Raw genomic sequence first — 15077 nt, 5'->3', positions numbered from 1 at the left:
AACTGCTCCTAATACTTTACAGAACACATCAACTTCTCTAAAACGTTATTGTTTTATAATTTTTTAATTTTTTTTACTGATTGTAGAGAGAAACATCTATATATGTTCGTTCCACTTATTCATGCACTCATCAGTTGATTTTCTCTTTTTTTAAATTTTTGACAGAGAGAGAGAAGTCAGACAGGACAGATAGGGACAGTCAGGAAGGAAAAGAGATGAGAAGCATCAATTCTTCATTGCGGCACCTTAGTTGTTCATTGCTTTCTCATATGTGCCTTGACCTGGAGGCTACAGCACAGCAAGTGACCCCTTGCTCAAGCCAGCAACCTCTGAGCTCGAGCCTGCAACCACTGGGTCATGTCTATGATCCCATCCTCAAGCCAGAGACCCCATGTTCAAGCTAGATGAGCCCGCGATGAAGCTGGCGACCTCAGGTTTGAACGTGGGTCCTCTGCATCTCAGTACGACGCTCTATCCATTGCACTACCGCCTGGTCAGGCCATCAGTTAATTCTTATATGTGTCCTGACTGGGGATCAATCCATAACCTTCGTGTATCTGGACAGCACTCTAACCAATTGAGCTATCAGCCAGGGACTAACAACCAGTGCCTTTTTTTTGTTTGTTCTTAAGACTTTTTATTTATTCATTTTTAGAAAGAAGTGGGGGGCCCTGGCCGGTTGGCTCAGCAGTAGCGTCGGCCTAGCGTGTGGAGGACCCGGGTTTGATTTCTGGCCAGGGCACACAGGAGAAGCGCCCATTTGCTTCTCCACCCCTCCGCTGTGCTTTCCTCTCTGTCTCTCTCTTCCCCTCCCGCAGCCAAGGCTCCATTGGAGCAAAGATGGCCCGGGCGCTGGGGATGGCTCTGTGGCCTCTGCCCCAGGCTCTAGAGTGGCTCTGGTTGCAACATGGCGACGCCCAGGATGGGCAGAGCATCGCCCCCTGGTGGGCAGAGCGTCGCCCCCTGGTAGGCAGAGCGTTGCCCATGGTAGGCGTGCCGGGTGGATCCCAGTTGGGCGCATGTGGGAGTCTGTCTGACTGTCTCTCCCTGTTTCCAGCTTCAGAAAAATGAAAAAAAAAAAAAAAAAGAGAAGTGGGGGTGTGTGTGAGGAAGTACCAATTCCCATATATGTCCTGACCAGACAAGCCTGGGGCTTTTGAACTGGCAACCTCAGTGTTTTCAGGTCTATGCTTTATCTACCGCATCACCAAAGGTCAGGCAACAACCATTGTTTTAATAAAGCCCATAAAAACATTAGGCTAGGGCCTGACCAGGCGGTTGCGCAGTGGATAGAGCGTCGGACTGGTATGCCGAGGACCCAGGTTCGAGACCCTGAGGTCGCTAGCCTGAGCGAGGGCTCATCTGGTTTGAGCAAAAGATCACCAGCTTGGACCCAAGGCTGCTGGCTCGAGCAAGGGGTTACTCAGTCTGCTGAAGGCCCACGGTCAAGGCACATATGAGAAAGCAATCAATGAACAACTAAGGTGTCGCAATGTGCAACGAAAAACTAATGATTGATGCTTCTCATCTCTCCATTCCGGTCTGTCTATCCCTGTCTATCCCTCTCTCTGACCTTCTCTCAGTCTCTGTAAAAAAAAAACCACATTAGGCTAGGGTCTGATCAGGTGGTGGCACAGTTGACAGAATGTTGAATTGGGACACGGAGGACCCAGGTTTGAAACCCTGAGGTTGCCGGCTTGAGTGTGGGCTTACCAGTTTGAGTGCAGGGTCGATGGCTTGAGCATGGGATCATAGACATGACCCCATGATCGTTGGCTTGAGCCCAAAGGTCACTGGGTTGGTCCAAGGTTACTGGCTTGAGCAAAGGGTTGATCACTCACTCTGCTGTAGCCCCTCAGTCAAAGCACATATGTGAAAGCAGTCAGTGAACAACTAAGGAGACGCAACGAAGAATTGATGTTTCTCATCTCTCTCTCTTCCTGTCTGGCCCTATCTGTCCCTCTCTGTCACAAAATAAAAAACCAAACCAAACAAAAAAACAAAAAAAACTTAGGCTAGGCCCTGGTCAGATGCTTAGTTGGTTAGAGCATTGTTTTAGTATGCTGAGGTTATGGGTTCAATCCCTGGTCAGGGCACATACAAGAACTAATGATGGCATGAGTATGTGAAACAAGCTGATGTTGTTCTCTCTCTTTCTGTCTCTTTCCTTTCCTCTCTAAAAATCAATAAATAGCCTGGCCTGTGGTGACACAGTAGATAAGGTGTTGACCTCAAACACGGAGGTCACCGGTTCAAAGTCCTGTGCTTGCCTGGTCAAGACACATGTGGGAGTTGATGCTTCCTGTTCCTCCTCCCCCTTCTCTCTTTCCCCTCTCTGAAATGAATAAAAATAAAATCTTAAAAAAAAATTCAATAAAGAAAAATGTTAAAAAACAATACAAAACAAAATAAATGTTAGTCTAATCTAATACGACTTCACACATGTTTTTGGAATAAGGCAGATTATGGGTAATAAATGAAGTATACCAGTACCTCCATTTTCAGATTAGGCATATACAGGAGAAATGACTTATCCAAGAGCTATTAACAGAAACAAGATCTCCTGACCTCTGGCTGATTGATTGTTTACTGAACTATTTTCATTTCACACCTTTTCTTTTCTTTCTGTGTGTGACAGAGAGAGATAGACAGGGAGAGACATACAGGCAGGGGGAGAGATGAGAAGCATCAGTTCTTTGATGTGGCACCTTAGTTGTTCATTGATTGCTTTCTCATATGTACCTTGACAGGAGGCTACAGTAGAGAGAGTGACCCCATGACTCAAGTCAGCTACCTTGGCTCAAGCTGGTGAGCCTTGCTCAACCCAGATGAGCCCGCGCTCAAGCTGGTGACCTCGGGGTTTTGAACCTGGGTCCTCTGTGTCCCAGTCTGACGCTATGTCTACTGTGCCACCACCTTCTCAGGCTTCGTTTCTTTTTTTTAACCTATTGTTTTCTTTTTTTCCTATTGAGAGGCAGGGACACAGGGAGGCAGAGACAGACTCCTGCCTGCGCCCAAAACCAGGATCCACCCAGCAAGCCCCCTACAGGGCAATGCTCTGTCCATCTGGGGCTGCTGTTCTGTTGCTTAGCAACCGAGTTATTTTATTGGCTGAGGTGAGGCCATGGAGCCATCCTTAGCACCTGGGCCAACTTGCTCAAATCTTTTGAGCCATGGCTGTGGGAGAGGAAGAAAGAGAAAGAGAGAGAGAGAGAGAGAGAGAGAGAGAGAAAGAAAGAAAGAAAGAGAAGGGAAAGGGGGAGGGGTAGAGAAACAGATGGTTACTTCTGTGTGCCCTGACCTAGAATCAAACCTAGGCTTCCACGAGCCGGGCTGACACTCTATTGCTGAGCCAACCAGCTAGGGCCACTACCAACCTTTTCAATTTCTGGCTTCCCTCCCTCCCTGCCAACCAAAACCCCCACAAAAAGGCAATTTTACCAGACACAGCCATAGTGTCATTGATCCATGCAATAGAGAAGATCCAATCCTTGTGCCCATCCTTGGAAAGGAGGGAATTTCAGGTTCAGAGAGAAGGAAAAAAAAAAAAAGGAAATTAGTAAAATAAGGATTATAATGCACATTCTTGAAAAGCATGCAAGTCTGGCTGAAAATAGGTTTGTAAAAATTAAAACTCTGATCTCTGGTGATTTCAACGCATAGGGCATGATCCCACAATCTTTCACTTCTGTCTTGAAGAGCTCAAAGTTAGAATGAAACTGGTTTTAGTGGGCAATAAGCATGTCTGGTAGACACAGCTCTGGCCTTCCATCTCTGGATGTCTTGTCTGGGGCTCATACATATAATCATCCAGCTTTCATCCCTTCAATCTTGTCATATGCTCTCCCCCTTGCTTCCTGGGACAACAGCTATAACTGACCTCTTTGGTGTTCCTTCTATCTGGAACTCTTTTCTTCCAGGTATCAGCATAGCTGGCACCCTTATTTCCTTTAAGCCTCCCTGCTCAAATGGGATTCTTATCAAAGAGGTTATCATCTGAAATAGCATTCTACACCACACTTTCTATTGCTTAAACATGAATTTACTCTTCTCTATGGCACTTATCAATTCTGACGTACTGCTGGTATTTATTGGTTTATATGGTTTATATATTGTCTCCCTTCACTAGAATGGCAAGCTTCAAGAGGCTAGGGGCTTTATCTGTTTTATTCACTGCTAGGCCCCAAGTGTCTGAAATAATGCCTGGCCCACAAATAGTTCAATAGTTGCTGAATGAGTGATTTAATAACCTTTGCTCTCTGACTATGGGCAGTACAATACGTGTGAAAACTGGACTCAAACACTAACCCACTGCTGTTGGACCCTGAGGTGTACTGCTCACCCCTTCATCAAACAAATGCTCTCTGTCAATATATCTGATACTCCCTATGGGCAGTCCAGTCTCCATTTCTGAAATCTCTACTCCAACACCTCACCCCCATGCCCCTAGAGTCAGCAGAAATGGACAAGAAACTATCCCTTTCCAGGGAGATTGTGGGATGAGAGTCCATGTGACCTACCAGACTCCACTGAAAAACCAGGCTATCTCTAACTACAATTATTGGGGAAACTTACATCTCCTACACACACAGGATCTAGTGTAGGCAGTCGGTAGACGGCAAGACTGTTGGGATTGTCTCCTCCAGTGGCTAACAGTGTTCTAGAAGGATTCAGCTCTATGGCATGGATACCACAGCCCTGCTGGGTTATACCTCCAGGCTCCCGGTCCTTCAGAATGGGAATCTTGGTAATCTGGCCTGTCTGGACATCCACCACAAAGAGCTATAAGAGAAAAGGGATATAAGCTGAATAGTTTCTCTTTCATGTGGATAACCAAGTATAAACATCCGTTTACCTCATTATCTATCAAACATTTAATTAATGCCTACTACATGCTAGATACTGGGAATTATTAAAGGCATGGGCAGTGCGACTAGTCAAATGAAACATGAAAATAAGAAAATATAACAGAGAATAAGTATACGATGCTACATGAACACAGATTAGGAAGCAGTCAATTCTGCTTGGAATTCAAAGACAGCTTCAAAGGAACTTGAATTAGACTATGGACCTAACTGACTAAAGGTTTTCTGCCAGTTTGGGCATATTTTAGATATCAAGTTCCTATCTACACATGCATAGAAATGTAGAAACAAAACACAATTCCCAGAACACATCACAACCACTATTAAACATACCTATAGCCCTGATCAGTTAGCTCAGTTGGTTACAGCGTCGTCCCGAAACACCAAGGTTGTGGGTTCGATTTTGAGTCGGCATATATGGGAAGGGACCAATGAATGCACAACTAAATGGAACAAATGGATACTTCCCTGTCTCTCTTTCTCCCACTCTCCCTTCATATCCCTCTAAAACCAATGAATTAAAAAACAACTAAAAACTGGCCTAACCAGTGGTGGCGCAGTGGATAAAGTGTCAACCTGGAAAACAGGTCGCAGATTCAAAACCCTGGGCTTACCCGGTCAAGGCACATATGGGAGTTGATGCTTCCTGTTTTTCTCCCCTTGTGTATCCTTTCTCTCTCTCTCTCTCCTCTCTCAAATGAATAAAATCTTAAAAAAAAACCAACAACAACTAAAAACCCTGGCTGAGTAGCTCAGTTGGTTAGAGCAGCGGTAGTCAACCTGGTCCCTACAGCCCACTAGTGGGTGTTCCAGCTTTCATGGTGGGTGGTAGCGGAGCAACCAAAGTTAGATTTAACTATAATAAGTTATTTTATAAAGATTTATTCTGTCACCTGACCAGGCGGTGGCACAGTGGATAGAGCGTCGGACTGGGATGCGGAGGACCCATGTTCGAGACCCCGATGTTGCCAGTTTGAGCGCAGACTCATCTAGTTTGAGCAAAGCTCACCAGCTTGGACCCAGGGTCGCTGGCTTGAGCAAGGGGTTACTCAGTCTGCTGAAGGCCCACGGTCAAGGCACATATGAGAAAGCAATCAATGAACAACTAAGGTGTCGCAACGGAAAAACTGATGATTGATGCTTCTCATCTCTCTCCGTTCCTGTCTGTCTGTCCCTATCTCTCTCTCTATCTCTGTAAAAAAAAAAAGAAAAGATTTATTCTGTCAAACTTAGTGAAAATCTGACATAAAGAACTTGGCACGCGACTTCTCTGGCCTCCATCTCCTCCATCTTTCTTCGGGGCCAGGGAACGTCCCCGGGTGGGATGCTCTGTACTCAGTAAAGCCTTTTGTTATTCCACAAAAAAAAAAAAAAAAAAAAAAAAAAAGAACTTGGCAAATATTTATTATTATATGCTTTAACTTGCTGTAACTCTGCAACTCTGCTTTGTAAATTTTAAAAAGTAAAGTTATTTCCCTACTTTATAAATCACCATTATTGTGGAACCGGTGGGCAGTTAGAAAATTTTACTACTAACAGAGATATAAAAGTGGGCGGTAGGTATAAAAAAGTTGACTACCCCTGGGTTAGAGCATCGTCCCAATATGCCAAGGTTATGGGTTCAATCTCTGGTCAGGGCACATACAAGAATCAAGCAATGGCCTGACAGTGGTGGCACAGTGGATAAAAATATCAACTCAGCTTGACCAGGTGGTGGCGCAGTGGATAGTGCGTCGGACTGGGATGCAGAGGACCCAGGTTTGAGACCCCGAGGTCGCCAGCTTAAGTGCGGGCTCATCTGGTTTGAGCAAAAGTTCACCAGCTTGGAACCAAGGTCGCTGGCTCGAGCAAGGGGTTACTCAGTCTACTGAAGGCCCATGGTCAAGGCACATATGAGAAGTAATCAATGAAAAACTAAGGTCTCACAACGAAAAACTGATGATACTTCTCATCTCTCTCCGTTCCTGTCTGTCCCTGTCTATCCCTCTCTCTCTCTCTCTGTCCCTGTAAAAAAAAAAAAATCAACCCAAATGCTGAGGTTGCTGTTCCAAGCCTGAGGTCACTGGCTCTGAGAGTGGGCTCATCCGCACAGGGGTTGCTGCCTTGAGTGGGGTAATTGTCCACACAATCCCAAAGCTCACCAGCTTGAGCCCAAAGGTCGCAGACATGAAAAACCCAAGGTTACTGGCTCGAGCAAGGGCACATTGGCTCAGCCCTGTCAAGGCATGTAGGAGAAGCAATCAAAGTACAATTAAAGTGACAGCAATTACAAGTTGATACTTCTTACCCTCTTCTTCAGTTCCTGTCTCTCTCAAAAAAGAAAAAGAAAAAGCAGTGATGCATGAAGAAAGTATAACAAAAGAAAGAAAATAAAAACGTAACTATAAATGCTATTATGTTTACTGGGGTGACCTGAGACATATGACAAGGTAAAAGTTAACATCATCTCACTGCTTATCTGTACCACACACACCATTCTGCTCTATGCCTCTGTGCCTTTCCTCATGCTGCTGCGTCTGCCACCACTTTACCAAATTCCTTTTCACTCAAAAGTCAACTCAGTGAATGTTTTACAGAAAAGATCAGTCTTAGAGAAAGGGCATTCCAGTATATACTATGTAAGTCTACGAGATTTAATGATTCAGTCCTTCATTCACTCATTCATTCAGCACCAACTAAATGCCAAGCACTACTCTAGGTGCTAGGAATATAACTATAAAGAGAGAATGATGTTTGCCCTTATATACCTTATAGTCTAGGAAGTTGATTTAAAATCCTGTCAGCAATTCTTGTGGCAAAGGTAAATTATGTCATATCTTTGTATAAAGTGACTACTTGAACAGGAGATCTATGGAAGGAGAAACTAGATACACCTTAAGCTTAAAATATAAAAAGGAAAGTAGTAGCTGGAACAAGAATGCCACACAGAGAGGACTGAGGAAAAATTTTACAAAAGAGGTAGAGTTGGGAGGGGGGAGGACAACCACTCCTGAATCTGTAATGTAAGCCCTTAAGGCAGGGGTCCCCAAACTTTTTACAAAGGGGGCCAGTTCACTGACTCTCAGACCGTTGGAGGGCCATCACATACAGTGCTCCTCTCACTGACCACCAATGAAAGAGGTGCCCCTTCCGGAAGTGCGGCAGGGGGCCGGATAAATGGCCTCAGGGGGCCGCATGTGGCCCGCAGGCCGTAGTTTGGGGACACCTGCCTTAAGGCAAACTACTTAGGCAGACCCTTGCCTAACTTGTATCACTGCTGATGTGTCTTTCCCATAGGCATTTTATTTTGGTGAGAGAGAGAGAAAGGGAAAGAGAGAGGAAGGGAGATGAGAAGCATCAACTCATAGTTCTGGCACTTCAGTTATTCATTGATTGCCTCTCATACATGCCTTGACGTGGCAGGGGTGCTCAAGCCAAACCAGTGATCCCTGGCTCAAGCCAGCAACCTTGGGCTTCCAGTCAGTGACCTCTGGGCTCAAACCTGCAACCCGGCGCTCAAGCCAGATGACTTAGGGGTTTTAAACCTGGGACCTTGGAGTCCCTTGTCAATGATCTATCTACTGTACTACTATCAGTCAGGTATTTTAAACTAAATGTGTCCAAAAGAAATTATTTTCCTCCTCAAATTGCTCATTTCATCTAATGCCACAATCAACCCAGCTACCCAAGCCTGGAATTTATCGACTTCTCTTTTCCATCATTCCATCATCTGATCCAGTCCTGCCAAATCTACCTCCTAAATATTCTTACAGTTGGCTCCTTCTTCTTCATCCTCTCTATCACTACCTCTCCTCTGGACAATCATAACTAGTCTTTGTGTTTCTAGGCAAGGCCACCACCAAACTAGTCATCTTCATAAAAATGGGACTCCTTCTGTGTCAATCAAAAACACATCAGGGCCCTGGCCGGTTGGCTCAGCGGTAGAGCGTCGGCCTAGCGTGCGGAGGACCCGGGTTCGATTCCTGGCCAGGGCACACAGGAGAAGCGCCCATTTGCTTCTCCACCCCTCCGCCGCACCTTCCTCTCTGTCTCTCTCTTCCCCTCCCGCAGCCAAGGCTCCATTGGAGCAAAAAATGGCCCGGGCGCTGGGGATGGCTCTGTGGCCTCTGCCTCAGGCGCTAGAGTGGCTCTGGTCGCAACATGGCGACGCCCAGGATGGGCAGAGCGTCGCCCCTGGTGGGCGTGCCGGGTGGATCCCGTTCGGGCGCATGCTGGAGTCTGTCTGACTGTCTCTCCCTGTTTCCAACTTCAGAAAAATGAAAAAAAACAAAACAAAACAAAACAAAAAAAACAAAAACACATCAGCCTGACCTGTGGTGGCACAGTGGATCAAGCGTTGACCTGGAACTCTGAGGTCGCTGGTTCAAAATCCTAGGCTTGCCTGGTTAAGGCACATATGGGAGTTGATACTTCCTGCTCCTCCCCCCTTCTCTCTCTCTCTCTCTCTCTCCTCTAAAATGAATGAATAAATAAATGTAAAATAAAACAAACACATCAATGGAGCCCTGGCCGGTTGGTTCACTGGTAGAGTATTGGCCCAGAGTGTGGTAGTCCCGGGTCTGATTCCTGGCCAGGGCACACAGGAGAAGTGCCCATCTGCTTCTCTACCCTTCCCTTTCTCCTTTCTATCTCTCTCTTCCTCTCCTGCAGCCAAGGCTCCATTGAAGTAAAGTTGGCCCGGGCACTGACGATGGCTCCATGGCCTACGCCTCAGTCACTAAAATGGCTCTGTTACAACGGAGCAATGTCCCAGATGGGCAGAGCATCATCCCCTGGTGGGCTTGCCAGGTGAATCCTAGTCGGGAGCATGTGGGAGTTGGTCTTTCTGCCTCCCCTCCTCTCACTTCAGAAAAAAACAAACAAACAAAAAACACATCAAGGCTCTGGCTGGTTGGCTCTGGGATAGAGCATCGGCCCAGCGTGTGGATGTCCTGGGTTCGATTCCTGATCAGGGAACACAGAAGTGCCCATCTGCTTCTCCACCCCTCAAGCTTGCTTCTCTTTCTCTCTCTCCCTTCCCCTTCCCTCTCTCTCTCCTCATCTCTTTCCCACCTCTCCTACAGCCAGGGCTTGATTAGAGCGAGTTGGACCCAAGCACTGAGGATGGCTCCATGGCCTCTGCCTCAGTTGCTAAAATGGCTCTGGTTACAACAGAGCAAGGGCCCCAGATGGACCGAACATCGCCCCCACTGCCTGCTGGCTGGATCTGGGTCAGGTGCATGTGGGAGTCTGTCTCTGCCTCCCTTCTTCTCACTAAAAAACAAACAAAAAAACTACCACATCAATGAACTAAAGTGACACAACTATGAGTCGCTGCTCATCTCTCCTTTCCTGTCTCTCTCTCAAAAATAAAATAAAATGCCTGTGGCCTGACCTGTGGTGGCACAGTGGATAAAGGTTGAGGTCCCTGGGCTTACCTGGTCAAAGCACATATGAGAAGCCTACAAGTTGATGCTTCCTACTCTCCACCTCTCCACCCCCTACCCCTGCTTTCTTTCTCCTCTCTTTAAAATCAATGAAGAAATTACCCCCCAAAAGTTCATGTCTAAAATTAAATACCTTAAACTGCATATATTCTCTGCCTACCACCATCCTTATCTGTTTTGTTTGTTCTTTTGTGTGTGTTATTTTGAATTGTTTTTGGTACTCTTCTGGTTTTTCTCTGATCTCCCTTCTCCCCCTATAACAGTTCTTCCCGGCCCATAAATACAGGTGTTTTCCAAGGTTCTGTTTTTAGCCCCCCTTTCAATATCATTGGTTTTTACCCATTTTTGGCTCACAGTATTTCCTTTGAAAATCTAATTACAATTATGGACTGCTTTTCACACCACCTACCCTGCATTGTTCCCAGAAAATACACATATAATGAAAAATTTGCAATTTTAGGGAAAGTTAATGGAACTCAAAAGTGCCTTCTCTCCTGGCCAGGTAACTCAGTTGGATAGAGCATAGTCTCAATACACCAAGACTGCAGGTTTGATCCCTGGTCAGGGTACATACAAGAATCAACCAATGAGTGTATAAATAAGTGGAACAACAAATTTCTTGTCTCTAAAAAAATCAATATTTAAATATTTTTCAAAGAGTGTCTTCTCTAATTTCTCTCCCATGGTAATATAACAATATTCCTTATACATACATGATTCCCAAACCACTGACTTCAATCTTTGCCCCTCTCCCAAACTTCAATTAATTGAAAGCACAAAACTAAATTCATTTTCTCTTCAAATATGCTCAATTCTCATCCTGCCATCTTTCCAGTTACCCACATTGAAGACATCAGGATCAATTTTGACTTACTGCTCTGAATCGATTAAATATGAACATATTATCATTTATAGATTCCACCTCTAAGATGTCATCTGTCCCCATTACTCTCCTGGTTTTGCTGCTCATTACCTCTCATCCATACCACATCATTAGGTAGATAACTTCAAGTTATATAATTTCTCTTCCTAAAAGCATTATTTCAACATCATTCCCTGCTTAAAAATCATTAGGCTTTACTTCTTCATTTCCCACAAAATAAAATCTTAGCTTCACATTCAAGAGCTTCCACAATTAGATCCTAATAAACCTTTCCAACCCTAATCTCACAACTTTCTTTTATTTTTTATTTTTTTTTGTATTTTTCTGAAGCTGGAAACAGAGAGACAGTCAGACAGACTCCCGCTGGAGCCTTGGCTGCGGGAGGGGAAGAGAGAGACAGAGAGGAAGGAGGGGGCGGGGGTGGAGAAGCAAATGGGCGCTTCTCCTGTGTGCCCTGGCCGGGAATCGAACCTGTGTCCCCCGCACGCCAGGCCGACGCTCTACCGCTGAGCCAACCGGCCAGGGCACAACTTTCTTCTAGACACATAAAACTCATCACACCAGCCTGACCAGGCAGTGGCGCAGTGGATAGAGCGTTGGACTGGGATGCAGAGGACCCAGGTTCAAGACCCTGAGGTCGCCAGCTTGAGTGCGGGCTCATCTGGTTTAAGCAAAATCCCACCAACTTGAACCCAAGGTCGCTAACTCCAGCAAGGGGTTACTCGGTCTGCTGAAGGCCCGCAGTCAAGGCACATATGAGAAAGCAATCAATGAACAACTAAAGTGTTGCATCGCGCAATGAAAAACTAATGATTGGCCTAACCTGTGGTGGCGCAGTGGATAAAGTGTCGACCTGGAAATGCTGAGGTCCCTGGTTCGAAACCCTGGGCTTGCCTGGTCAAGGCACATATGGGAGTTGATGCTTCCAGCTCCTCCCCCTTCTCTCTCTGTCTCTCTCTCCCTCTTTGTCTCTCTCTCTCCTCTTTAAAAATGAATAAATAGGCCCTGGCCGGTTGGCTCAGCGGTAGAGCGTTGGCCTAGCGTGCGGAGGACCCGGGTTCGATTCCCGGCCAGGGCACACAGGAGAAGCGCCCATTTGCTTCTCCACCCCTCCGCCGCGCTTTCCTCTCTGTCTCTCTCTTCCCCTCCCGCAGCCAAGGCTCCATTGGAGCAAAGATGGCCCGGGCGCTGGGGATGGCTCTGTGGCCTCTGCCTCAGGCGCTAGAGTGGCTCTGGTCCCAACATGGCGACCCCCCGGAGGGGCAGAGCATCGCCCCTGGTGGGCGTTCCGGGTGGATCCCGGTCGGGCGCATGCGGGAGTCTGTCTGACTGTCTCTCCCTGTTTCCAGCTTCAGAAAAATGAAAAAAAAAAATAAATAAAAATGAATAAATAAAATTAAATTAAAAAAAAAACAACTAATGATTGATGCTTCTCATCTCTCTCCGTTATTTTCTGTCTGCCTGTCTATCCCTTTCTCTGACTCACTCTGTTTCTGTAAAAAATAAATAAATAAACAAAAACTCATCACACCAGATTCTCAATATTCCTCATAAACAATCGATACTTTGCCTCAAAAAAATATAGACTTCAGCCCTGGCTGGTTGGCTCAGTGGTAGAGCGTCAGCCCGGTGAGTGGAAGTCCCAGGTTCTATTCCCAGCCAGGGCACACAGGATAAGTGCCCATCTGCTTCTCCACCCTACCCCCTCTCCTTTCTCTTTCTTCCCCTCCAGCAGCTAAAGCTCCATTGGAACAAAGTTGGCCCAGGTGCTGAGGACGGCTCCATGGCCTCCGTCTCAGCGCTACAATGGCTCCGGCCACGACAGAGCAACACTACAGATGGGCATAGCATCACCCCCTGGTGGGTATGCTGGGTGGATCCTGGTTGGGCGCATGAGGAATGTCAGACTGCTTCCCCGCTTCTAACTTCAGAAAAATACAAAAATAAAAAACAAAAAATGAAACAAACAAAAAAGACTTCACGTTTCTCTTTAAAAAAAAAAATTTCTATTAATATTAGGCCCAAATTGTTACATGGCGACAACTGGCTGGAACCAAGAATTCCTTCTCTGGCTCTTTGCAGTCTCCATTATTTACTTACTCTTTGGTGCCTGGCTTCTCTCTCTCTTTTTTTTTTTACAAAGACAGAGAGAGAGTCAGGGAGAGGGATAAACAGGGACAGACAGACAGGAACAGAAAGATGAGAAGCATCAATCATTAGTTTTTTGTTGCACACTGCGACACCTTAGTTGTTCACTGATTGCTTTCTCGTATGTGCCTTGACCACGGGCCTTCAGCAGACCGAGTAACCCCTTGCTGGAGCCAGTGACCTTGGGTCCAAGCTAGTGAGCTTTTGCTCAAACCAGATGAGCCTGTGCTCAAGCTGGTGACCTCGGGGTCTCAAACCTGGGTCCTCGGCATCCCAGTTGGACACTCTATGCACTGCGCCACCGCCTGGTCAGGCAAGGGCTTCTCTCAATTTAGGTGTTCTGTCTGGCTCTGTACACAATCTAAGTTTGTCTAAACCAGGAAAACATACCTACTCATCCTAGTTCTCAGACCTATGTTCCAATTAAGGTTATATTACCTTTCCTTTGAATAATTAAAAAAAAATTTTTGAGAGCATATTTATTAAAGCTGGGGACAGTGAATCAAAGAAGGGCTTAGGATAGAAGAAGCAACAGGGGCTCAGAGCCTAAGTGGGGCTGCTTTGGCTCACTGAGAAGTCTGAGAAAAGGGGGCCTTGAAGACAGGTTCAGAGAGTTAGCTGAGGACAAGATGCTACTGCCCATTGCTCCCCTGGTTACAAGTCTCATGGAGACCCTTAGAGTTTAGGAGCTACACAGCTGAAAGGGAAGAAGAGGGGGAAAGGAAAGACATGGGCGTGATCTTTGTAGGGGAGTGAACCTCCTTAAATAATTTAGAAGAGTATGACCATACTAATGTTATTAATAATTAAAACACAGGCTGGCCATCTTTGTCGTTATTCCTATGCTTACTGACCTTCCAGTTTGAGGGTCAGCCCATAGCACAGGACAATTCCCACCCCAGAAATCAAGCTACCGAAAAGTTTATAAAATAACTCCGCTGCTTTAACCACAGAGGATGACCCACTCCCTCAGTGGAGATTTCAATATTATAGCCCCAAGCCAGTTAATGTGGAAATGCCTTTTAGCATTTGTGTATATAGTTACAAGCTGGTGAAACCTAGTTAAGAGAAAAACAGCTTCTATCTAGCCTGACTGGTGATGGGACAGTGAATTCAGTGTTGGCACAACCTTGGGGTTTAAAACCCCAAGGTTGGCCCTGGACGGTTGGCTCAGTGGTAGAGCATTGGCCTGGCGTGCAGGAGTCCCGGGTTCGACTCCTGGCCAGGGCACACAGAAGTGCCCATCTGCTTCTCTACCCCTCCCCCTCTCCTTCCTCTCTGTCTCTCTCTTCCCCTCCGGCAGCCAAGGCTCCACTGGAGCAAAGTTGGCCCGGGCACTGAGGATGGCTCCATGGCCTCTGCCTCAGGCACTAGAGTGGCTCTGGTTGCAACAGAGCGACCCCACAGATGGGCAGAGCATCGCCACCTGGGGAGCATGCCGGGTGGATCCCGGTCGGGCGCATGCGGGAGTCTGTCTGACTGCCTCCCTGTTTCCAGCTTCGGAAAATTATAAAATAAATAAATAAATAAAATAAAACCCCAAGGTCACTGGCTTGAGTGCAGGATGATCAACATGATCCCAGTCACTGGCCTGAGCAAGGTGTCACTGGCTTAGCTTAAGCACACCCCATCACCATTAAGGCACGTATGAGAATAAATCAATGAAAACAACTAAAGTGAAGCAACTATGAGTTGATGTTACTCATCTCTCTCCTCTCTCTCCCTTCCTGTCTCTCTCTCTTGCTCTCTCTAAAA

At 46.2% G+C, this 15077-nt stretch overlaps 1 protein-coding gene across 2 annotated transcripts in view; it reads right to left on the bottom strand.

Moving 5' to 3' along the window:
• The window catches only part of DCAF12 (DDB1 and CUL4 associated factor 12), a 39562-nt gene that overhangs the window by 16281 nt on the left and 8204 nt on the right, over positions 1-15077 (bottom strand). For both annotated transcript variants that reach the window (XM_066256908.1, XM_066256909.1), the window contains exons 3-4: positions 4576-4782; positions 3442-3502 (exon numbers count right to left, since the gene is read on the bottom strand). In XM_066256908.1, coding sequence (XP_066113005.1) covers positions 3442-3502; positions 4576-4782 — 268 coding nt within the window. The remainder of the gene's footprint in view (positions 1-3441; positions 3503-4575; positions 4783-15077) is intronic.

Source organism: Saccopteryx bilineata, chromosome 2 (genome assembly GCF_036850765.1).
Source record: "Saccopteryx bilineata isolate mSacBil1 chromosome 2, mSacBil1_pri_phased_curated, whole genome shotgun sequence".
In the NCBI taxonomy this organism is placed as follows: domain Eukaryota; kingdom Metazoa; phylum Chordata; class Mammalia; order Chiroptera; family Emballonuridae; genus Saccopteryx; species Saccopteryx bilineata.
This window is presented reverse-complemented; position numbering and strand designations above follow the sequence as displayed.